A 25,000-nucleotide genomic window follows, 5' to 3' on the forward strand; every position below is an offset into this window, starting at 1 on the left:
AGTCTTGCAGCCTTCAGTGTGTGTGTGTCTTGTGTGTCGTTGTGTGGAAGTGGAGAGACGTGCTCAGAAGACTCACACAGTCCTGCAGCCTTCAGTGTGTGTGTCGCTGTGTGGAAGTGGAGAGACGTGCTCAGAAGACTCACACAGCCTTCAGTGTGTGTGTCGCTGTGTGGAAGTGGAGAGACGTGCTCAGAAGACTCACACAGCCTTCAGTGTGTGTGTCGCTGTGTGGAAGTGGAGAGACGTGCTCAGAAGACTCACACAGTCCTGCAGCCTTCAGTGTGTGTCTTGTGTGTCGCTGTGTGGAAGTGGAGAGACGTGCTCAGAAGACTCACACAGTCCTGCAGCCTTCAGTGTGTGTGTCGTTGTGTGGAAGTGGAGAGACGTGCTCAGAAGACTCACACAGCCTTCAGTGTGTGTGTCGCTGTGTGGAAGTGGAGAGACGTGCTCAGAAGACTCACACAGTCCTGCAGCCTTCAGTGTGTGTCTTGTGTGTCGCTGTGTGGAAGTGGAGAGACATGCTCAGAAAACTCACACAGCCTTCAGTGTGTGTGTCGTTGTGTGGAAGTGGAGAGACATGCTCAGAAAACTCACACAGCTTTCAGTGTGTGTGTCGTTGTGTGGAAGTGGAGAGACGTGCTCAGGAGACTCACACAGTCCTGCAGCCTTTCAGTGTGTGTGTCGCTGTGTGGAAGTGGAGAGACGTGCTCAGAAGACTCACACAGCCTTCAGTGTGTGTGTCGCTGTGTGGAAGTGGAGAGACGTGCTCAGAAGACTCACACAGCCTTCAGTGTGTCTGATCGGTGTTTTTTTTGTCTGTTCTCCTCATTTGAAGATAGTTGACTTTGGCATCCCGAAATTTTTTTTTTTTTTTTAGCACCGTTATGAGTATTTTCGAGTACAAGTGCACACAATTCTGATAACTAATTTAAGAAAAGTTAGCACACAGTTATGAAAACTAAGTTTGAAAAGAAGTCAGTGACAATCATCATTTGTCTTCAGCTGCGCCATATTCTGATGTTGCTTAGGGAAACAAAGATAAGAGAATTGTGGATGGTTGTAATGTAAGTGGAGCTGTTTATTGTTTGTAAAGTTGATATTGTGGGGGGGCCTTGTGACATAGTGGGCTGCAGCTTACTGTATTTGTTGTTGTGAAGTTGTTACTTTTTCCTCTTCAGCGTTTGTACCTCCACTGGGTGAGTGCACATTATCAGTGTGTGAACGACACTTTTCTCCGGCTGTATCTACTCTAGTGTAGTGCATGCGTCATAACCATCATTGATCATACCTCCTCCTTCACTCACGTCTGTACACAAAACAAATCTATATATTTATCCTGTTTCTGGTCTGTATGTGTGTGTGTGTGTGTGTGTGTGTGTGTGTGTGTGTTTGCACGCACATGCATGCACATGTGTGTATGTGCCTGTGTATATGTGAATGTGTGTGTGTGTGTGTGTGTCCATGGTAAACTTTAACAGCAACGGCATGTGGAGGAAAAACCAAACTAAGCAGGGATGTAAATGATGATAACACCTGTCTATCCATCACCATGACAAGGACTGCATGTGCACAAAAGTAGTAAATCTTGAAAAAAAAAGTTTGTTCAATGAATTTCATGTTTGAAAATGAGCATTTTATCAGAACCAGTCACGTACCATTTCCCACAGTATTAACAGCTTTCTACACTGAAAGTCGTATTATGAAGTGATTTTTCCTTGGACTAGCATGACAGTTATTGAAATGGATGTTATTATGATCATATTGATAAGTCTCTTTTTTTTTCTTTTATAATCCAGTTGAATTTAGAATAGTTTGAATTAATCCTGGCAAGTAAAATGTTCAAGGGAAGTAAATCTTACATACCTTTTTTTTTTTTTTTTTAACCAGTAGAGTGCCAAAAAGACATCAGCTGACATCCCACAAAAAGTATTGCCATAGTGCCTATAAGACGTCCTATGTTCTGATTTTTCCTTCATTGGAGTTTGGTTCAGTTCACATAAACAGACTCTGAACAGTTAGTTTGATGTGTCTGGATTATAAAAATACTGTTTAAATGAACATACGTCAGGTAGAAGACCCCGTTCTACTCACTAATAATTTGCTAACTGACCACGTGATACGCACATGGAAAAGGGGGTTTCATCATGTGCAAACAGATGCATTGAAAACTGTGTCCAGTAAAGCAAATAGTCACAGTCAGCAGATTTACACAACTCTGAAAGCTCTGCTTGTGATTATGGACAGCTTTCGCGATGGAGAAGGATCTGTCTTGTCTGATGATTGGTTTGAAAACAAAGGTGATTGACAATGACAGTGATGAAACTGACAGCCCATTTGATGGTAATACAGTCTGTCCATCCAGTCAGTTTTGGAACAACTGGCTATGACTGACTGATTATATGTGCAGCAAGCATTGGAAGAAGGGGAGGATAGAGAGAGAGGAGTGATGAAAGACGATAGGTCGAATGCCAGCCAGAGGTCATCAAGGGGGCATGGCTTTTGGGAAGAGTGTACTCACATTTCAAAGCAGACTGTAGGAATTCGACAACTGCAAATGCAGGCCTGAACCTGCACCAGCCGTGAAACACATGCTTTTCATTTTTAATGGTTTTTTGTTTTTTTTCTCTCTCTCTGTCTGCTGAATCAGATGGTTGACTTGTTTGAAGAGGTGGCAAGCTGGATGCACAGCAGACACTTGAATCAGCCGACGTGCAACTTGAAAGGAGTGAACGTCATCAAAGAACTTAACCCTCTCACTCCCGAACGCTCTTTGCTGTCAGAAAGCTTTGCCAGCTCAGTTTCTGAGACAGTGATTGACCTTTTAAGTTGATTTACCCGCCTTTGTTGTTGTTGGGACAGTGATTTACTTACATGTCTGCACGAGCTGTGATTTGTTTTTTTATAAACTTATAGTCTGTTTTCATTTCTTCTACAGGTATAATCTGACAATAGGCATGCTATTTCTAGTTGTATTTTATTTCTTTTCTTTATGGATGTCATTATGTAGAGGTGGAAATAGACTTTTTTCTTGCACAGAAATCATTATCTTGACTTTACATGCCTGAACAGTTACCTACAATCAACCTAATTGGGAAAAAAAAGCCCAGGAGCAGAATCTACACTCAGTTTCCTTCACAAAAACATTTACTTTCTTTCTGTATCACCCATAGCTTTTGTGCTAGAATTTTTTTGTTATTTATTACCCCTGAATCTTCAAAATTCCTTGGCAAGGGGAGAGTACCTTTTTTTTCTTTTTTTTTTTAATACAAAATTCTCTGGCACCGAACTGGTTAAACAGCAGATGTGCTTTAGTGCATATGGATCTGTCTTCATGCTCTGACACCTCCTTGAAACTGAAACTGAAACTGAAACATTGACATGAATGACGAAAAGAAAAAACAAACCATTTCAAGTGATTGAATTTGATGACAGATGGCAATGTCAGTGGGTCTTTATACCGCTGTCCTGGGTCCCCTTTACTGTCTGTGTGGCTGTGCAGTTTTCAGCATCACTTACTTTGACATTACTTTCTCTTACATAGCCAGCGTCAGCTTGCTGATGATTCTTTGTCCTGATTTGTGCATTCTGGGTGTTCCTGTGGTTGTGTAATCCACAGAGCAATATTATGGATCGCAGGATCTTTTGCACAGGTGTTTGATCCTCTGCATGCACATGGAGAGCGTTCAGGAATAAAGCAGGTGTGCAACATCTGTGGACCTGGTGGATATAATGGCGACAATGAGCGATTCGTTATCCAGTATCTGTGTATGCTTGAGACGCATGATTGCAGGCATGTAGTTCTCAAAATTCCTGTTATCTAGAGATGCTTGCTGAGTTGTAAGTGTTGTTTGAAAGTATTTAAGATATGAACACGGATAGAACACTGACTATTGACACACACATGGTACAGGAGAGAGCCCAGAGGATGTTGGGGGGGTGAAGGCCACTGTGATGACCTCTGACTGTTGACACACACATGGTACAGGAGAGAGCCCAGAGGATGTTGGGGGCGGGGGGGAGGGGTGGTGGTGAAGGCCATGGTGATGACCTCTGACTGTTGACACACATGGTACAGGAGAGAGCCCAAAGGACGTTGGGGGTGTGAAGGCCACTGTGATGACCTCTGACTGTTGACACACACATGGTACAGGAGAGAGCCCAGAGGATGTTGGGGGGGTGAAGGCCACAGTGATGACCTCTGACTGTTGACACACACATGGTACAGGAGAGAGCCCAGAGGACGTTGGGGGTGTGAAGGCCACAGTGATGACCTCTGACTGTTGACATACACATGGTACAGGAGAGAGCCCAGAGGACGTTGGGGAGGTGGGGGTTGGGGGTGAAGGCCACGGTGATGACCTCTGACTGTTGACATACACATGGTACAGGTGAGAGCCCAGAGGACGTTGGGGAGGTGGGGGTTAGGGGTGAAGGCCATGGTGATGACCTCTGACTGTTGACACACATGGTACAGGAGAGAGCCCAAAGGACGTTGGGGGTGTGAAGGCCATGGTGATGACCTCTGACTGTTGACACACATGGTACAGGAGAGAGCCCAGAGGATGTTGGGGGGGTGAAGGCCACGGTGATGACCTCTGACTGTTGACATACACATGGTACAGGAGAGAGCCCAGAGGACGTTGGGGGGGTGAAGGCCATGGTGATGAAGCAGATGGCAGGCTTCAGCAAGATGCAGTCGCCCAAAGCGGAGCCTGTCCGTCCCCTGCCTCAACGCTGTGCCTTCCCCAGGGCGGACACCAAGAAGAGAGGTGAGTCAGGCCCTGCCTGTCAGTCTTAAATCCAGCTTTGGAGGAAAAAAACCCCAAACAAACAAGAAAAAAACTCAATACAACACCCAAGTGAAACTTCCTCCTATCACCTTCAATAAACTCTCCCCGCCTAATTCTTCGTTGTGCTGAAAACAAAGTCGCATTTCAGGTCTGGCTTCGAAAAAACATTTGTGCAAATCTGCTTTCATGGGTGTCTAGGTATTAGCATGGTGTGTGTGTGTGTGTGTGTGCGCGCGTGCGCATGCACACACGTGTGTGTGCATGCATGTACTTCGTAATTTACACATTTAATTTGTCTTACATTTAAGTCATAAACCTTGGATTATAGTGTCTTGTGTTTTGAAATTTTGTAACCCTTTTTCCCTTACTGATCTCCATTGTTAGCACTCTTATTGGCACTTCCTGAAGGGAGATTTTCATTCATAGAACACTGTGTGTGTGTGTGTGTGTCTGTGTGTGTCTGTGTGTGTGTTGTCAGCGGCCACAGCAACCGCGACAGGCAAGCAGGCAGGACCAGAGGGACAGACCAGCGGAAAGGCGCTGGTGGCCGTGGCCAAGAAATCCTCTTCCAAAGGAAGCGGGTACGTCACCATCACACACACATTCCTGTAGCTTGTACGTGTGTTTATCACCTTCATGCATGGACAAACACAGCATGCACACACACACACACACACACACACACACACACACACACACACACAGCCAAACACACATGCATGTTTGTGATACTGCTTATTTCACTACCTTCTTGATTTGTGATATTGTTTATTTCACTGCCCTCTTGATATTTGTGATACTGCTTATTTCACTACCTTCTTGATATTTGTGATACTGCTTATTTCACTACCTTCTTGATATTTGTGATACTGCTTATTTCACTACCTTCTTGATATTTGTGATACTGCTTATTTCACTACCCTCTTGGTATTTGTGATATTGCTTATTTCACTACCCTCTTGGTATTTGTGATACTGCTTATTTCACTACCCTATTGATTTGTGATACTGCTTATTTCACTACCCTCTTGATATCTGATACTGTTTATTTCACTACCCTCTTGATATCTGATACTGCTTATTTCACTACCCTCTTGATTTGTGATACTGCTTATTTCACTACCCTCTTGATTTGTGATACTGCTTATTTCACTACCCTCTTGATATCTGATACTGCTTATTTCACTACCCTCTTGATATCTGATACTGTTTATTTCACTACCCTCTTGATATCTGATACTGCTTATTTCACTACCCTCTTGATATTTGTGATACTGCTTATTTCACTACCCTCTTGATATTTGTGATACTGCTTATTTCACTACCCTCTTGATATTTGTGATACTGCTTATTTCACTACCCTCTTAAAGAGAGGGCGCTAGTCAGGGGGGCAAAGGAGAGGTTACCTACTTCTGGGAGTTTATCGGCCGTAGCTACTTTCGTTTTCTCCGCATAGGTGGATAGTAGTTTGCACAGGACAGGAATGTCAGACCCCTGCCGGAGTCTGCACTAGTGGGTCACAGTAAGTATGTTTCTTAAACGTAATTTTAGGAAGAAAATTTCCTTTTTCTTTCATTTTGTTTTGTTTCACATGGGAGAGACATTTGTCACAAAATTGACTCATGCACATACAGCACACATACAGGCAGCCATACACACACAATGCAACTCATGTACGTTTAATTTGAGCTTGCTCCAACAACTGCATGAGCACATAACACACACTGAGTTATATGTTATTTTGTGGTTAGTAACTTTTGAATGTACAAGGGAAGGGCGAAATAGCTGAGTGGTTAAAGCGTTGGACTGTCAATCTGAGGGTCCCGGGTTCGAATCACGGTGACGGCGCCTGGTGGGTAAAGGGTGGAGATTTTTACGATCTCCCAGGTCAACATATGTGCAGACCTGCTTGTGCCTGAACCCCCTTCATGTGTATATGCAAGCAGAAGATCAGATATGCACGTTAAAGATCCTGTAATCCATGTCAGCGTTTGGTGGGTTATGGAAACAAGAACATACCCAGCATGCACACCCCGGAAAACGGAGTATGGCTGCCTACATGGCGGGGTAAAAACAGTCATACACGTAAAAGCCCACTCGTGTGCATACGAGTGAACGCAGAAGAAGAAGAAGAATGTACAAGGATTTTCATTCACCACAGAATGCTATAAAGACGGAAGCAAAGCAAAAGTAAGCCAGGAAAAGAGATTTTTGAAATCTTCACAAAGCAAGGAGCATTGAGAAGTAAAAGTAATGAACATGTTCTTGCTTCTGAAGACAACACACATGACTTTACTCATGTGATGTGGGGCCTTTACTCAGCAGCTTTTGGTTAACTCACTCAGTACGGCCAGTCCTCTCTTCTCCTCTACACAGACCCCTCGGATGTCCAGTGGGTGTCTGAATGACCCAACCTTTAGCTTCCGTCGTCAGAATTGTGGTATTCTTTGTCAACATTCACCTCTTCAGCATAAGAGCCTTCCGCTTGCAATATTTTAATGATGGTAATTGGGGTGAAACGCTGTTAACGTCGTCCCTTTCGCCGTTCGTATGGAGAGAGTTAAGCTGGGCTCTGCGTCTCAGCTGAAGGAACAGCAGTTACTGTGTTTATTCATTATCGTTGGCTTTTCAAAGAAATGACTGTGCGCAGTATCAAGTCTGGGGCTTGCTTCAAAGGCGGATGTTGAGTTGTTGCTTTTCCTCAGTTGCATGCAACCAGAGGAGCATAATCTTCTTTTTTTGTGTAGTGCTTCAAATTACCTTCTTAAGTGGCTTAAAAAGGGGTAGAAAAAAAGAAGAAAAGAAACAATAATAAAAGGAGTATAAAAAAAAACACATCCAAATAATACTGTTTTTTTTAAGGCCTGAGTTGCATGCAAGTCTACAGAGCATTCCCCCCCCCTCACCCCCCCCTCCCCCCCTCAACACCCTCCACCCTATCTCTTTTTTGTTTTTGTTTTTTGCACAGTTGTATGTCTGTTTTCATATTCATGTACACTTCCTTACACACCAGAAAGGACTGCACATTGTCAGGTGTATTGTATTGTGCTGTGCTGTGCTGTGCTGTGCTGTGCTGTGCTGTAGTGCCATGCTGTGCTGTGTTGTGCTGTGCTGTGCTGTAGTGCCATGCTGTGCTGTGCCATGCTGTGCTGTGCTGTGCCATGCTGTGCTGTGCTGTGCTGTGCTGCGTCATATCACTCTTCATCACAACAGCTGCCTGTGTTTTTGCTGTCCCCCCAGGCGGACGTTCAGTCGGCTGGGCAAGCTGGCCGGGGCGGAGCGACCGGTGCAGTCCCCAGGAGGTAAGGACTCCAAGACCTCCAAGGCCTCCCTGGCCTCCTCCAGCGACCAGCACAACACCCTCCTCACCCCCAAACCCCCTCCCCCCGCCTCCAGCGCCAACTCGGCCAAGTCTGGCGCCGGCCCCTCCCCCTCCCCACTGCAGTCCCGCTCCCACCTGCGCTCAGGGGAGTCAGAGGGTGAGTCTGTTGTCCGTCAGGCTGTAGGGAGACAGCCAGGGCTGTGTCTCCTGGCTTGCTGTGCTGTGCTGTGCTCTGCTGTGCTCGTTTAGTGCCTGACCTGCGGTGTCCGTTTCATGGCTGCGCTCACTGATGCTTTTCCTGCTCATGGTCTGTGTGCTTCGTCCATGAAAAATGATGCTGTGCCTGTCTCATAATCGGAGTCATTAAAAAATCTTCTTCTTTTTTTATGATTATTTTAATTTTTTCATTTCTTATTTTATAGATAATTGCTTTCAAGAGTGTTTCTTTTTTTCTTCTTTAAAATTTTTTAAAAATTATATACAACAAGGAACGTGTCCTTTTTTTCATTGCAGATATTTATGTAACTGGAATGTTGTACAAACCAGGAAGTCTGGGTCAAAGTTAACTACTTCAAGTTGTCATAAATTTGTTCATGAAGTTTCGTTAGGATATGATTGACGAGTTACTTTGTACAGTCCTTTGATTTCATTCAAGCTATAGACGGTGAGTTACTTTGTACAGTCCTTTGATTTCATTCAAGCTATAGACGGTGAGTTACTTTGTACAGTCCTTTGATTTCATTCAAGCTATAGACGGTGAGTTACTTTGTACAGTCCTTTGATTTCATTCAAGCTATAGACGGTGAGTTACTTTGTACAGTCCTTTGATTTCATTCAAGCTATAGATGGTGAGTTACTTTGTACAGTCCTTTGATTTCATTCAAGCTATAGACGGTGAGTTACTTTGTACAGTCCTTTGATTTCATTCAAGCTATAGATGGTGAGTTACTTTGTACAGTCCTTTGATTTCATTCAAGCTATGTCTAGACGGGGTGAAACGTCATGCTGTTCTGTTACAGTCTTCTCAGTGTATTTGATATGGGATGTTAGGAACAGTCATACTGTCCATCAGTTAACTTCTTGAATAAAGAAACTGTTTTGCCACTGTGTCAGCTCTTTTTGTCCGGCTTTCACTCCTCTGTGCTGCAAAAAAACAAAACACAAACAAACAAAAAACAAACAAACAAACAACAACAAAAAAAACGTCTGTGAACTTGTGGTAATGTCCACACAGGGCTTGACAGGTCTGCATGTTTCTGTTGCGAGAAGTTCTGTGTGGTAATCCTGCTCCAGAAGCTGTTTCTTGCACAATTGGTCATTTTATTACCTCAGATGGTTTTCAGCCACAGGTAATGCTTTTCACTTTGAAGAAAATGCTTGATGAGATATATATGATAGTCAGTCGTGTCCGACTATGACCATCAGAACAGCAGAGGAGGCAACTGCTGTTCTGACTATTTGGGCTAGAATTTGATTATAGTGGAGAGTGTCTTGCCCAAGTACATCCCCACTCTCTCGGCCAAGAGGGTTTTTGGACAGTCGGCGTTGGGATGGTTCCCAAAGGCCAGCTAGCCCCCACAAGGCTGCAGCACTAAGAGCCAGTGCAGTTTTGCCTCCTAGTTTGAAAGTCATAGTCCTTCACAAAAGACTAAGCTGTAAATGGTTTCCCATTGACTAGAGAAACCATTGATAATACAGCGCTCACTTTGCTGTTGGCCCAAATGTAAACTGATGTCAATCTGTGATATAAGCCGAGTGTTGGGTCTACTTGATGAGATAGAGGTGCAGTATTAGCATCGACAAAAAGGGATTTGGGCAGTGCTTTCTTTGTAGAATAAGCCTTGGGCTGCCTGGGGTAAAATAAAATGCTAGGTATTGTTATTTTCTTTTCTGGTAAAGACAACACATTTTGGGGGGGGGGGGGGTCGCATGAATAAGGAAACAGGTCTCTTTGCTAACACTGTTTGCAAGTGTGTGTGTGTGTTTGTATATGTGTGACCATTGTAAACTTCTGCATCAACATTCTGCTTCTGAGGACATTTTTGTATGGCATGGGTATGGATATTGATAAAGCTATTTTAGAATATATATTTCATTACACCCCCCCCCCTTCCTCCCTAACAAAAGGGAAAAAAAAGAAAAAAAAGCTCACCCTGTTATGAAATAATTGAATATTATGTATGAAGTGCAGACTTTTAAAGATACTACCTTAGATAACCTTTGCATGATAATGTATTGGAAGGTGATGCATTTGGGTCTTTGGAATTTGGGAGTTCTTGTGCACTCCCTTTCCAATCTGCTCTTTTTCATTGTTAACTCACTCAGTACGGCCAGTCCTCTCTTCTCCTTTACACAGACCCCTCGGATGTCCAGTGGGTGTCTGAATGACCCAACCTTTAGCTTCCGTCATAAGAATTGTGGTATTCTTTGTCAACATTCACCTCTTCAGTATAAGAGCCTTCCTCTTGCGATATTTTGATGATGGTAACTGGGGTGAAACACTGTTAACGTCGTCTCTTTCGCCGTTCGTATGGAGAGAGTTAACTTCTGTCCTTTGGTAAAAGGTCTCACAGCAAGGCATACCTGTTAACAGCCCTCATCATTCAGCAGCTGTTTTCCTGTGCAGGCAATATACTCCACAGCTGTTTTCTGTTGTTAAATGTCGTCAGAGCTGAACACAATATCCATAGCTTGTATCCTGTGGTACCGTTTTTCATATCCACAATCATGCATGCACATATCTGTGTATGCAGACTCTAGTTACACATGTGCTCAGACACATTGTTCATGGGTCCTTGATGGTGTCCTGTGAATGACAGTGCTGTTGAAACTAGGAAATGGCAGAGAACAAAAAGATGATAATAATGATAATCATTATTACTACAGTAATAATGATAATAATAATAATAATATCTGTATAGCCATAATCTTGTGCAGAGATAAATCAAAGTGCTTTCACACCAGTCTTTTGCTCATATTACTTTGAGGGATGAAAAAAAAAAAAAGCTTAAGAATGGATGTAAAATAGAAAGCTAGAGACAGTGTAGACAGGAAATAAGGAGGGGGGGTCAGGGGGTGGGGGAGGGGGTGGCGGGGGGGGGGGGGGGGGTCATGGAAAGATAGATGTAGGTTTTAAGGCCAGGCTTGAAAGAGGTGAGTGCAGGGATTTGATGGAGCAGTAGATGGGAGTTGATCCAAGTGTTAGGTCCAGAGGCAGGAAGAGTGGGTTGTGGTGCTAACTCCAGAGTGCAGTTTTGCTGTCATAATAACCTGATTGTTTGTTTGCAGTTCTCTAACATTCTGAAAGGTCTGTTCAGTCAGTGAAACATCCTGTGTTGATCCCTGCTCCAAATTCAAACAGACGGAAGAATTGTGATGACAGGCGCAATAGCCAAGTGGTTAAAGCGTTGGACTGTCAATCTGAGGGTCCCGGGTTCGAATCACGGTGACGGCGCCTGGTGGGTGAAGGGTGGAGATTTTTACGTTCTACCAGGTCAACATATTTGCAGACCTGCTAGTGCCTGAACCCCCTTCGTGTGTATATGCAAGCAGAAGATCAAATACGCACGTTAAAGATCCTGTAATCCATGTCAGCGTTCGGTGGGTTATGGAAACAAGAACATACCCAGCATGCACACCCCCGAAAACGGAGTATGGCTGCCTACATGGCGGGGTAAAAACGGTCATACACGTAAAGGCCCACTTGTGTGCATACGAGTGAACGTGGGATTTGCAGCCCACGAACGCAGAAGAAGAAAAAGAAGAATTGTGATAAAATCTGTCATGTTTATTCAGTTGTTTCCGAAGGTTGATTGTTGATGTCTATCTTTTGCTTGCCATCATTACCAGAAAACAAAATGTGCTCCAACCTGGTTTTTTTTTTTTTTTTAACTTTTGCTTGTTTGTTTTCATGAAAGGGTTGTTTACATGTCCTTTTTTGTCCAGCATCTGTACTTATCAATCGAAACAAATCACCCCCAATTAAATCAATAACGTCAAAGCTGATTATTTTAGATGTGTATGCTGAATGTGATTATATGATATTCAAACATGATTAGGAGTACATTTCCCACATGTGTGTAGATACAATGCGGTATGTCATATCAGTCATGAAAGATGAGGAGAGAGATAGAGAGATGTTTGTTGTTTAATCTTTATATGGTAACTCAGCCATGTTAGTGTTGAGTTGAGAAACGAGAGAGAGAGAGAGAGAGAGTGAATGAAAAATGATGAATATTCATTATGTTGGCATTGGGTCAAGATACTAGAGAGAGAGAGAGAGTTTGAAAGAAAATGATGAATATCCATTGTGTTGGCATTGGATTAAGAGATTAGAGAAAGAGAGTTTGGGTTTAAAAATGATGAACATTCATGACAAAATTATAAATTGAACTAGTACAGGTGAATGAACAGAATCTGGTGTTGTTATTGGGCCACACATTTTTGTTTCTTTCTCACATGTGAAAGCATTGTATATGATGTGAACAGAGGAGTATGAACGAAAGCAGAAAAGCCTTACTGACATCCTGTCCACAACAGCTAACCCTTATGCTGTCTGTGTTGGCGCTCCAGCAACTTTAGCGCTGAAGGACATGATCCTGCCGGAGGACAGCGCCACAGTGCGGCGCCGACAGAAGAAAGCAGAAGCGGCGGCAGCTGCCGCAGCCGAGCAGGCCAAGAAGTTTGGAGTGTGTGTGGTTCCCTTCCGCATGGCCCTGCTCTTCTCCGGTTAGTGCACGCTTGGGTTCCTTCGTCTGCCGGCGCCTTCCTCTTTCTTCTTCCTTTATTATCGTTATCATCATTATCATCATTATTATCATTACTATATTATTATTATCATTATTATCAATATTATTATTATTATCATTATTATTATTATTATTATTATTATCATCATTATTATTACTACATTATTGTTGTTGTTATAATTATTATTATTATTGTTGTTGTTGTTGACATCGATACTCCTTCACTGGCACCAGTGTTCACGTGTGAAAGAGATTAGAACAGATTTTGTTGTTGTCGTCTTTTTCTGTTGATGACGACAAACAAGAAAACAATACCGCTGATGTTTCATTTTGCTTTCTGAGTATCCAGATGATAGCAAGGACCTTTGCTTATGCATTATATCAATGTGTCTGTTGTGTGAGTGTATATGAGTGTGTGCCTGTGCATATACATTGTGTGTGTGTGTGTGTGTGTGTGCATGCCCTTGTGATTCTTGTCAGGTTTTCTGATAATGCATAAACATGAGTCCCTGACGTTGGAAAATGGATAGGACACAGTGCTTGTACATCAAACAGGTTCCTGGGACATTATACAAACTGTAGAAGAAATACACACAAAGAATGGAAATGGTATGTTGGAGCTTCAGTCTAACGTTAGAATTGACTGCTACAAAGAAGAGTTGTTTCCCTTCGCCACTTCTTTGCCCAGAAACGAAGACCATTATGACCAGAAGGCCTGCCTGTCTTTACGTGTGTATAACAATGCAGGTTGGATGAATGTGCAGCATTAGAGTGACCCATTGAAGATGTAGCGCATGCCTGTCTTTACGTGCGTGTAACAATGCAGGTTGGATGAATGTGCAGCATTAGAGTGACCCATTGAAGATGTAGCGCATGCCTGCCTTTACATGCATGTAACAATGCAGGTTGGATGAATGTGCAGCATTACAGTGACCCATTGAAGATGTAGTGCATGCCTGCCTTTACATGCGTGTAGCAATACAGGTTGGATGAATGTGCAGCATTACAGTGACCCATTGAAGATGTAGCGCATGCCTGCCTTTACATGCATGTAACAATGCAGGTTGGATGAATGTGCAGCATTACAGTGACCCATTGAAGATGTAGTGCATGCCTGCCTTTACATGCATGTAACAATGCAGGTTGGATGAATGTGCAGCATTACAGTGACCCATTGAAGATGTAGTGCATGCCTGCCTTTACGTGGGTGTAACAATGCAGGTTGGATGAATGTGCAGCATTACAGTGACCCATTGAAGATGTAGTGCATGCCTGCCTTTACGTGGGTGTAACAATGCAGGTTGGATGAATGTGCAGCATTACAGTGACCCATTGAAGATGTAGTCAAGGACATCCCAGAACGACAACAAAACAAAACAGTTCCAGGGACCCCCAAGCTGTTTAACTTACCAGAAGCCCTGCTTTTCCTCAACAGCTGGCTTTCTGATCCCACCTTCTGGCCAGGCTGCACAAGAGAACTATTTTAAAACCTTTTGCTGCGTTCCTGGGCTGCAACTCCCATAACCACTCATATTATTTGATTTCTCGTCACTCATACCCAGATTGCAACACTCCGCTGTCCACCACTGTTCTTTCTCTGTCACTGGACCTTACTTTTTGAACCAACTTCCTCTTTCACTTCGTCAGGCTCCACATTCAGCTCTCTCAGGTCTGGCCTTAAAACCCACCTCTTTCCATGATAGCCTCCCTCCCCTGCCTCTTCTTTGTCTTCAGTTTCTCAAGTTTAGAGTTAGGCATGTGTGTGAATGACTGGTGTGAAAGCGCTTTGATTTGTCTTTGCACAAGATTTTTTTTAACGTGTATGACCATTTTTCACCCTGCCATACAGGCAGCCATACTCCATTTGTGGGTAACCCTTCCCCATGCTGTGTGCACCAGGCATGCAGACCATCACCAGCAGGCTGCAGCAGCCAGTGAATGGGGTGGAGGACCTGTTCATCACGGTGTCTCTGGACCAGCCCCTGCTGTCAGAGGAGCAGAAGCGAGCCCTCAACCCCATGATCATCACCGTCAAGTCTGTCACCAACATGCCCAGCCACCCCATGGCCTTTGAGGAGCTTCGGTCAAAGTATGTGACCTTTTGCCTGTGTGTATGTGGTAGTGTGTGTCGGAAGGGAGAGGATTTGGGCCCCCTGCCTCCCTGTGTCAGACCCTAGACATGGTGGATTCACTTCCCTGATGGTGGTAAAAGGAGCTCCGGTCAAAGTACATGCCTTTTTGTCTGTGTGTGGTAGTGTGTCGGAAGGGAGAGGATTTAGGCCCCCTGCCTTCCTATGTCAAACCCTAGACATGGTGGATTCACTTCCCTGATGGTTGTGAAAGGAGCTCAGGTCAAATTACCTGCTGTTTTGTCTGTTTGTCATGGTGTGTCGGAAGGGAGAGGTCAAACCCTTGCACTATGGATGTGGATTCACTTCCCTGATGGTTGTGAAAGGCTATGGAACTTTTCTTCTTCATTTTTTTTTAAGCATTGTATGGAATTTTCTTATTGATGGTGGTGATGATGACATAATAAAGGTTTAAAATGTATACCTTGGTGGCTGTTCCTGTCATCTGGCTGGTGTGTTGCAATCAGTGATAGCCATGATGATACGTCTGCTGCTGCTGATGAACATGATATTGTTGTTGTTGATTTATTAATGGAAATGTCTGGTTTTTATATGTCATGCTAAGGGCTCAGGAATAAAGCCTCAGCATGTGCCATCTTTGAAATGTCAAACAACAAGAATGTCATGTTTTATATCGGTTATTCCCCTTTGTTTTCTATCGTTTGTTCTGATCATGAAAGAGAGGTACCCGGTGTTGCTTTCAGACCAACTTGTGTGACAGACTGTGTGATGGTGGCCTTTAGTGTGACAGACTGTGTGATGGTGGCCTTTAGTGTGACAGACTGTGTGATGGTGGCCTTTAGTGTGACAGACTGTGTGATGGTGGCCTTTAGTGTGACAGACTGTGTGATGGTGGCCTTTAGTGTGACAGACTGTCTGATGGTGGCCTTTAGTGTGACAGACTGTGTGATGGTGGCATTGTGTGTGACAGACTGTGTGATGGTGGCCTTTAGTGTGACAGACTGTGTGATGGTGGCCTTTAGTGTGACAGACTGTGTGATGGTGGCCTTTAGTGTGACAGACTGTCTGATGGTGGCCTTTAGTGTGACAGACTGTGTGATGGTGGCCTTTAGTGTGACAGACTGTGTGATGGTGGCCTTTAGTGTGACAGACTGTCTGATGGTGGCATTGTGTGTGACAGACTGTCTGATGGTGGCCTTTAGTGTGACAGACTGTGTGATGGTGGCCTTTAGTGTGACAGACTGTCTGATGGTGGCATTGTGTGTGACAGACTGTCTGATGGTGGCCTTTAGTGTGACAGACTGTCTGATGGTGGCCTTTAGTGTGACAGACTGTCTGATGGTGGCATTGTGTGTGACAGACTGTCTGATGATGGCCTTTAGTGTGACAGACTGTGTGATGGTGGCATTGTGTGTGACAGACTGTCTGATGATGGCCTTTAGTGTGACAGACTGTCTGATGGTGGCCTTTAGTGTGACAGACTGTCTGATGGTGGCATTGTGTGTGACAGACTGTCTGATGGTGGCCTTTAGTGTGACAGACTGTCTGATGGTGGCCTTTAGTATGACAGACTGAGTGATGGTGGCCTTTAGTGTGACAGACTGTCTGATGGTGGCCTTTAGTGTGATAGACTGTCTGATGGTGGCCTTTAGTGTGACAGACTGTCTGATGGTGGCCTTTAGTGTGACAGACTGTGTGATGGTGGCCTTTGGTGTGACAGACTGTCTGATGGTGGCATTGTGTGTGACAGACTGTCTGATGGTGGCCTTTAGTGTGACAGACTGTGTGATGGTGGCCTTTGGTGTGACAGACTGTGTGATGGTGGCATTGTGTGTGACAGACTGTCTGATGGTGGCCTTTAGTGTGACAGACTGTCTGATGGTGGCCTTTAGTGTGACAGACTGTGTGATGGTGGCCTTTGGTGTGACAGACTGTCTGATGGTGGCATTGTGTGTGACAGACTGTCTGATGGTGGCCTTTAGTGTGACAGACTGTCTGATGGTGGCCTTTAGTGTGACAGACTGTCTGATGGTGGTCTTTAGTGTGACAGACTGTCTGATGGTGGCCTTTAGTATGACAGACTGAGTGATGATGGCCTTTAGTGTGACAGACTGTGTGATGGTGGCCTTTAGTGTGACAGACTGTGTGATGGTGGCCTTTAGTGTGACAGACTGTGTGATGGTGGCGCTTAGTGTGTGACAGACTGTGTGATGGTGGCATTGTGTTTGACAGACTGTCTGATGGTGGCCTTTAGTGTGACAGACTGTGTGATGGTGGCCTTTAGTGTGACAGACTGTGTGATGGTGGCATTGTGTGTGACAGACTGTGTGATGGTGGCCTTTAGTGTGACAGACTGTCTGATGGTGGCCTTTAGTGTGACAGACTGTGTGATGGTGGCCTTTAGTGTGACAGACTGTCTGATGGTGGCATTGTGTGTGACAGACTGTCTGATGGTGGCCTTTAGTGTGACAGACTGTGTGATGGTGGCCTTTAGTGTGACAGACTGTCTGATGGTGGCCTTTAGTGTGACAGACTGTGTGATGGTGGCCTTTAGTATGACAGACTGTCTGATGGTGGCCTTTAGTGTGACAGACTGTCTGATGGTGGCCTTTAGTGTGACAGACTGTCTGATGGTGGCGCTTAGTGTGTGACAGACTGTGTGATGGTGGCATTGTGTTTGACAGACTGTGTGATGGTGGCCTTTAGTGTGACAGACTGTCTGATGGTGGCCTTTAGTGTGACAGACTGTCTGATGGTGGCATTGTGTGTGACAGACTGTGTGATGGTGTCCTTTAGTGTGACAGACTGTGTGATGGTGGCATTGTGTGTGACAGACTGTGTGATGGTGGCCTTTAGTGTGACAGACTGTCTGATGGTGGCATTGTGTGTGACAGACTGTGTGATGGTGGCCTTTAGTGTGACAGACTGTCTGATGGTGGCCTTTAGTGTGACAGACTGTGTGATGGTGTCCTTTAGTGTGACAGACTGTGTGATGGTGGCATTGTGTGTGACAGACTGTGTGATGGTGGCCTTTAGTGTGACAGACTGTCTGATGGTGGCCTTTAGTGTGACAGACTGTGTGATGGTGGCCTTTAGTGTGACAGACTGTGTGATGGTGGCCTTTAGTGTGACAGACTGTCTGATGGTGGCATTGTGTGTGACAGACTGTCTGATGGTGGCCTTTAGTGTGACAGACTGTGTGATGGTGGCCTTTAGTGTGACAGACTGTCTGATGGTGGCATTGTGTGTGACAGACTGTCTGATGGTGGCCTTTAGTGTGACAGACTGTCTGATGGTGGCCTTTAGTGTGACAGACTGTCTGATGGTGGCCTTTAGTGTGACAGACTGTCTGATGGTGGCGCTTAGTGTGTGACAGACTGTGTGATGGTGGCATTGTGTTTGACAGACTGTGTGATGGTGGCCTTTAGTGTGACAGACTGTCTGATGGTGGCCTTTAGTGTGACAGACTGTCTGATGGTGGCATTGTGTGTGACAGACTGTGTGATGGTGTCCTTTAGTGTGACAGACTGTGTGATGGTGGCATTGTGTGTGACAGACTGTGTGATGGTGGCCTTTAGTGTGACAGACTGTCTGATGGTGGCATTGTGTGTGACAGACTGTGTGATGGTGGCCTTTAGTGTGACAGACTGTCTGATGGTGGCCTTTAGTGTGACAGACTGTGTGATGGTGTCCTTTAGTGTGACAGACTGTGTGATGGTGGCATTGTGTGTGACAGACTGTGTGATGGTGGCCTTTAGTGTGACAGACTGTCTGATGGTGGCCTTTAGTGTGACAGACTGTGTGATGGTGGCCTTTAGTGTGACAGACTGTGTGATGGTGGCCTTTAGTGTGACAGACTGTCTGATGGTGGCCTTTAGTGTGACAGACTGTCTGATGGTGGCCTTTAGTGTGACAGACTGTCTGATGGTGGCCTTTAGTGTGACAGACTGTCTGATGGTGGCATTGTGTGTGACAGGTGCCAGCCGGTTTACTGTAAATACCAGTTCTTCCGTCAGCCTGCCCACACCACTGTGGCCAAAGAGCACGCCAAAAACATCCACTGGGATGACAAGAACGTTGTTCTGCTGGGTGAGTGGTGTACACTGGCTGGATCAGATACATGATGTTGGTGGTTGTTGTTTTTTAACAGGGACAGTGAACATATTTTGAAGCGCAGGTTTCATGAAGATGAATTATTCACTGTGAACAAGACAGAAGAATCCCATCCTGAGGAGACTAATGCATTGATGCATGTTGAAAGCTCCATTGATATATTAAAAAAACATTAATAATCATGTAAAATGACATCATTGAAGTGAACAGTATTCAGCCACAGATGGAAAATGAGTTGTTAGAATTGTTGAGACATCAATGAAATATCAAAAAATGCCTGCAGATGTCGGTTAATGCACACTGTTCCTGTCCTTTATGGATGGCTTCCCTTCAATGCATTTGAGATATGTTCATTTGGGCTGGAGCCTTGATCTGTAAATACTATGTTAAATTTTCCACACTTGCCTGTATTTTTCTCCCCCTCAACTAAAACTTGAGTGGTGGTGGTCAGGAAGCCAGTCATTTGGACAGGACAATAAACCAAGATCTAATGTGCAGCTTGTGAAAAAAAAACCATGGCAAGAAAGGAGTTGTCCCTGGCTAAATTCTGTCGAAAAATCCACTTGGACACCCCCTCCATCCCACTCTTCCCACTTCATTTCAACACACTCTCATCCCCAAACCTATTCCGAAGTTGAGTTCAGCGACCTGTTGGCTTAACATCCTGAATTATGAAGTCCAGCTGGTCGGGGCTGGGGTCTTGGAAATCCATTCCAGTTCAAAGTAAATGCCAGACTCTTTTCACAGCTGGTCTTCAACAGCAGCAGTCAGCAAATCTCCACTAACCTGTCTGTGTTGGACATTCAGTAGTGCCACAGAACAAGGCAGTCAGGTGGGGTTTAATCAGGCGACACAACCCCCTCACACCCCCCTCACACCCCTCACCGCCATCCCCACCCCCCTTCCTGGTGTGTGCAGGTCCCCAGGAGCCCAGTGAGCTGAGGGAGTACCTGTCAGGGCCGGCCATGACGGTGGAGGTCCATGACCGTGACCGCAAGACAGAGGACGTCAAGCTGAAGGCCACCCTGTTTGGGGACGACCTGGAGGACGAGAAGATCAGCAACGTGGGCACTGTGGCCAGTCAGTGTCTGTGTGTGTCGCCTGTCTGTGTACTGTGGCCAGTCAGTGTCTGTGTGTGTCACCTGTCTGTGTACTGTGGCCAGTCAGTGTCTGTCTGTGTCACCTGTGTGTGTACTGTGGCCAGTCAGTGTCTGTGTGTGTCACCTGTCTGTGTACTGTGGCCAGTCAGTGTCTGTCTGTGTCACCTGTGTGTGTACTGTGGCCAGTCAGTGTCTGTGTCGCCTGTCTGTGTACTGTGGCCAGTCAGTGTCTGTGTGTGTCACCTGTCTGTGTACTGTGGCCAGTCAGTGTCTGTCTGTGTCACCTGTGTGTGTACTGTGGCCAGTCAGTGTCTGTGTCACCTGTCTGTGTACTGTGGCCAGTCAGTGTCTGTCTGTGTCACCTGTCTGTGTACTGTGGCCAGTCAGTGTCTGTCTGTGTCACCTGTGTGTGTACTGTGGCCAGTCAGTGTCTGTCTGTGTCACCTGTCTGTGTACTGTGACCAGTCAGTGTCTGTGTCACCTGTGTGTGTACTGTGGCCAGTCAGTGTCTGTCTGTGTCACCTGTCTGTGTACTGTGGCCAGTCAGTGTCTGTCTGTGTCACCTGTCTGTGTACTGTGGCCAGTCAGTGTCTGTCTGTGTCACCTGTGTGTGTACTGTGGCCAGTCAGTGTCCGTCTGTGTCACCTGTGTGTGTACTGTGGCCAGTCAGTGTCTGTGTGTGTCACCTGTCTGTGTACTGTGGCCAGTCAGTGTCTGTGTGTGTCACCTGTGTGTGTACTGTGGCCAGTCAGTGTCTGTGTGTGTCACCTGTCTGTGTACTGTGGCCAGTCAGTGTCTGTCTGTGTCACCTGTCTGTGTACTGTGGCCAGTCAGTGTCTCTCTGTCACCTGTGTCACCTGTCTGTGTACTGTGGCCAGTCAGTGTCTGTCTGTGTCACCTGTCTGTGTACTGTGGCCAGTCAGTGTCTGTGTGTGTCACCTGTGTGTGTACTGTGGCCAGTCATTGTCTGTCTGTGTCACCTGTCTGTGTACTGTGGCCAGTCATTGTCTGTCTGTGTCACCTGTGTGTGTACTGTGGCCAGTCAGTGTCTGTCTGTGTCACCTGTGTGTGTACTGTGGCCAGTCATTGTCTGTCTGTGTCACCTGTGTGTGTACTGTGGCCAGTCAGTGTCTGTCTGTGTCACCTGTCTGTGTACTGTGGCCAGTCAGTGTCTGTGTCACCTGTCTGTGTACTGTGGCCAGTCAGTGTCTGTCTGTGTCACCTGTCTGTGTACTGTGGCCAGTCAGTGTCTCTCTGTCACCTGTGTCACCTGTCTGTGTACTGTGGCCAGTCAGTGTCTCTCTGTCACCTGTGTCACCTGTCTGTGTACTGTGGCCAGTCAGTGTCTGTGTTACCTGTCTGTGTCACCTGTCTGTGTACTGTGGCCAGTGTGTGTCTGTGCTCTGTCTGTCTGTGACCGATCTGTCAGTGCTTTGCTGTGTCTGGGCAGTCCGTGTCTGTCTGGGGACTGTGGGTTTCTTCTGAACTATTACATTTCTCAACATAGTTCTGTTTCAACTTGCAACGCTGCAGTCAAGTTTTGTGTATGTGCACGTGTGTGTGTGTGTGTGTGTGTGTGTGTGAAGGAAGGGCATTGGATATGAGTGATGGGTGTGTGTGCATGTGTGATTGTGTGTGTGTGTGTGTGTGTGTGTGAAGGAAGGGCATTGGATATGAGTGATGGGTGTGTGTGCATGTGTGATTGTGTGTGTGTGTGCATGTTTGCATGTGTTGCATGTACATATGCATATGTATTCGGTAAAATATGACTAATCATACATATATATGAATCTGTATGTGAGTACATAAACACCCCCACCCCTCCACCTTCAAAACAATCTGTCAACACACAAAATAGCATGTCCCCCTGTTGACACTGCAACCCTCACCCCTTCACCTAAAAACAATCTGTCAACACACAAAATGGCATGTCCCACTGTTGGCACTACAACCCTCACCCCTTCACCTAAAAACAATCTGTCAACACACAAAATGGCATGTCCCACTGTTGACACTGCAACACCCACCCCTTCACCTAAAAACAATCTGTCAACACACAAAATGGCATGTCCCCCTGTTGACACTGCAACCCTCACCCCTTCACCTAAAAACAATCTGTCAACACACAAAATAGCATGTCCCACTGTTGGCACTACAACCCTCACCCCTTCACCTAAAAACAATCTGTCAGCACACAAAATGGCATGTCCCACTGTTGGCACTACAACCCTCACCCCTTCACCTAAAAACAATCTGTCAACACACAAAATGGCATGTCCCACTGTTGGCACTACAACCCTCACCCCTTCACCTAAAAACAATCTGTCAGCACACAAAATGGCATGTCCCACTGTTGGCACTACAACCCTCACCCCTTCACCTAAAAACAATCTGTCAACACACAAAATAGCATGTCCCACTGTTGGCACTACAACCCTCACCCCTTCACCTAAAAACAATCTGTCAACACACAAAATAGCATGTCCCCCTGTTGACACTGCAACCCTCACCCCTTCACCTAAAAACAATCTGTCAACACACAAAATGGCATGTCCCCCTGTTGACACTGCAACCCTCACCCCTTCACCTAAAAACAATCTGTCAGCACACAAAATGGCATGTCCCCCTGTTGACACTGCAACCCTCACCCCTTCACCTAAAAACAATCTGTCAGCACACAAAATGGCATGTCCCACTGTTGGCACTACAACCCTCACCCCTTCACCTAAAAACAATCTGTCAGCACACAAAATGGCATGTCCCACTGTTGGCACTACAACCCTCACCCCTTCACCTAAAAACAATCTGTCAGCACACAAAATAGCATGTCCCCCTGTTGACACTGCAACCCTCACCCCTTCACCTAAAAACAATCTGTCAACACACAAAATGGCATGTCCCCCTGTTGACACTGCAACCCTCACCCCTTCACCTAAAAACAATCTGTCAACACACAAAATAGCATGTCCCCCTGTTGACACTGCAACCCTCACCCCTTCCCTTCCTTAGTTCTGACCACTATGTGTATGTGTGTGTGTGTGTGTGTGTGTGTGTGTGTGTGTTCAGGTCGGCGCACACTGCACAACGCCTTTGAGGGGCGGAACAAGCCGTGGGACCCGTATGGGGTGAGTCGTGTGGACCTGTCGGAGCTGTTGCTGGGCCTGCGCTTCATGGAGCTGACGGTGCCCATCCACAACTGCCCCCTGCCAGACCTGCTGGGGCTGGAGCCTGGTGCCAGGTCGCAGCTCATGGGGGTCGCCGGCGCCGTCGATGGGCCAGGTCAGAGAACACACACACTGCTGTTTGTTGGTGCGGGGTTTTTATGGTTGTGGATTTGGGTAAGAGTGGTAGCTGGAAAATGTCTTGAACAGGATCTGATTTAATCTACATTGTGTATCTTGTTATTGTTTTTGTTGTTGTTGCTGTTCTTGTTCTTCTTCTTGTTGTTGTTTTTCTCCTTGAACTGCATGAAGAGTCACTGGGGCTGAGGTTCAGGGGAACTGTTTACCAGATTCCTTCAGGGCTGTCAGACTGTGTCACATCCTGGCTCTCTCTGCTTTTCACACACCTTGTGCATAATACATACATGGTGTGCAGGTGATGTTTTTCAGAGGTGAAGGTGCTGACTTTGTCAGTGAATAAATGGAATGGGTGGGTGTGGTTCTACTCTTGGCTGCGGTATCATGAAGAAGGGATGGGTATCAGATGGCCACTTCCACACTATAATTCCACATCGCTCACGTTGCGTGGTGCCCTTGTTGGACTGACAGCCAAACAGGTGCTCAGAAAGCGGAACTGGCCTGACTCAGCTCCAGTGAATGGAATCTGTATGGTTGTGTAGAGGACCTACAGCGTACAGCTGTCTTTGGTGCAGACACAAAGGTGGCCTTCTGATGACCACTTTGATCACCTGTGTTGTGTCAGTCAGGGTGGTGTGGTGATGACAGCTGTGTGGTGTAAGGCCCAGCACTGGGCTGATATCACAGATTGACGTAAGTTTTCAGTTTGGTCAAAAGCAAAGTTAGAGCTGTATTATCAATGGTATATCACAGATTGACGTAAGTTTTCAGTTTGTATTATCAATGGTTTCTCCAATGCAATAGGAAATCATTTACAGCTTAGTCTTTTGTGGAGGGCTATGACTCTCAAACTAGGAGGCTATATTGCACTGGGTCTTTGTGCTGCAGCCTTGGGGTGCTAGTTGGCCTTTGGGGAACCATCCCAACGCCGACTGTCCTAAAACCCTCTTGGCTGAGAGAGTGGGGATGTAACTTGGGAAAGGCACTCTCTTCATAATGATCATATTCTAGCCCAAATAGTTGGGACAGCAGTTACCTCCTCTGCTGTTCTGATGGTCATAGTCGGACACAACTGACTATCATATATATGTGTGTGTGTGTGTGTGCGTGTGTGTGTGTGTGCATGTGTGTGTGTGTGTGTGTGTGTGTGTGTGTGTGTGTGTGTGTGTGTGTATGTGTGTGTATGTGTGTGTGTATGTGTGCGTATGTCTGTGTGTGTGTATGTGTGTGTGTGTGCATGTGTGTGTGTGCATGTGTGTGTGTGTGTGTGTGTGTGTGTGTGCGTGTGTATGTGTATGTGTGTGTGTGTGTGTGCGTGTGTGTGTGTGTGCATGTGTGTGTGTGTTTCAGTGGACCGGCCCCTGTCGTCGGGGGGCTACATGGCATCGGGGGCGACCCTGAAGATCCAGGTGGAGCTGGCCCACCCCATCATCACCCCCCAGCAGCTGGCCACCAAGGAGGAGCTGGAGTCCACCCCTCAGGTCAGCATTCACTGTGCTGTTATGTTATGTCACTGCCACTGTGTCACCCAGAGAGACA

At 45.8% G+C, this 25,000-nt stretch overlaps 1 protein-coding gene across 3 annotated transcripts in view; it reads left to right on the plus strand.

Annotated features, from left to right (window-relative positions):
* The window catches only part of LOC143299450 (uncharacterized), a 65,804-nt gene that overhangs the window by 17,408 nt on the left and 23,396 nt on the right, over positions 1 to 25,000 (plus strand). For 2 of the 3 annotated variants that reach the window (XM_076612657.1, XM_076612658.1), the window contains 9 exons: positions 4,623 to 4,769; positions 5,269 to 5,371; positions 8,030 to 8,268; positions 12,684 to 12,839; positions 14,759 to 14,948; positions 18,926 to 19,038; positions 19,981 to 20,142; positions 23,229 to 23,441; positions 24,812 to 24,942. In XM_076612657.1, coding sequence (XP_076468772.1) covers positions 4,623 to 4,769; positions 5,269 to 5,371; positions 8,030 to 8,268; positions 12,684 to 12,839; positions 14,759 to 14,948; positions 18,926 to 19,038; positions 19,981 to 20,142; positions 23,229 to 23,441; positions 24,812 to 24,942 — 1,454 coding nt within the window. The remainder of the gene's footprint in view (positions 1 to 4,622; positions 4,770 to 5,268; positions 5,372 to 8,029; positions 8,269 to 12,683; positions 12,840 to 14,758; positions 14,949 to 18,925; positions 19,039 to 19,980; positions 20,143 to 23,228; positions 23,442 to 24,811; positions 24,943 to 25,000) is intronic. The other variant, XM_076612659.1, reaches the window with a different exon arrangement.

The sequence above is a fragment of the Babylonia areolata genome, chromosome 25, assembly GCF_041734735.1.
Source record: "Babylonia areolata isolate BAREFJ2019XMU chromosome 25, ASM4173473v1, whole genome shotgun sequence".
NCBI lineage: Eukaryota > Metazoa > Mollusca > Gastropoda > Neogastropoda > Buccinidae > Babylonia > Babylonia areolata.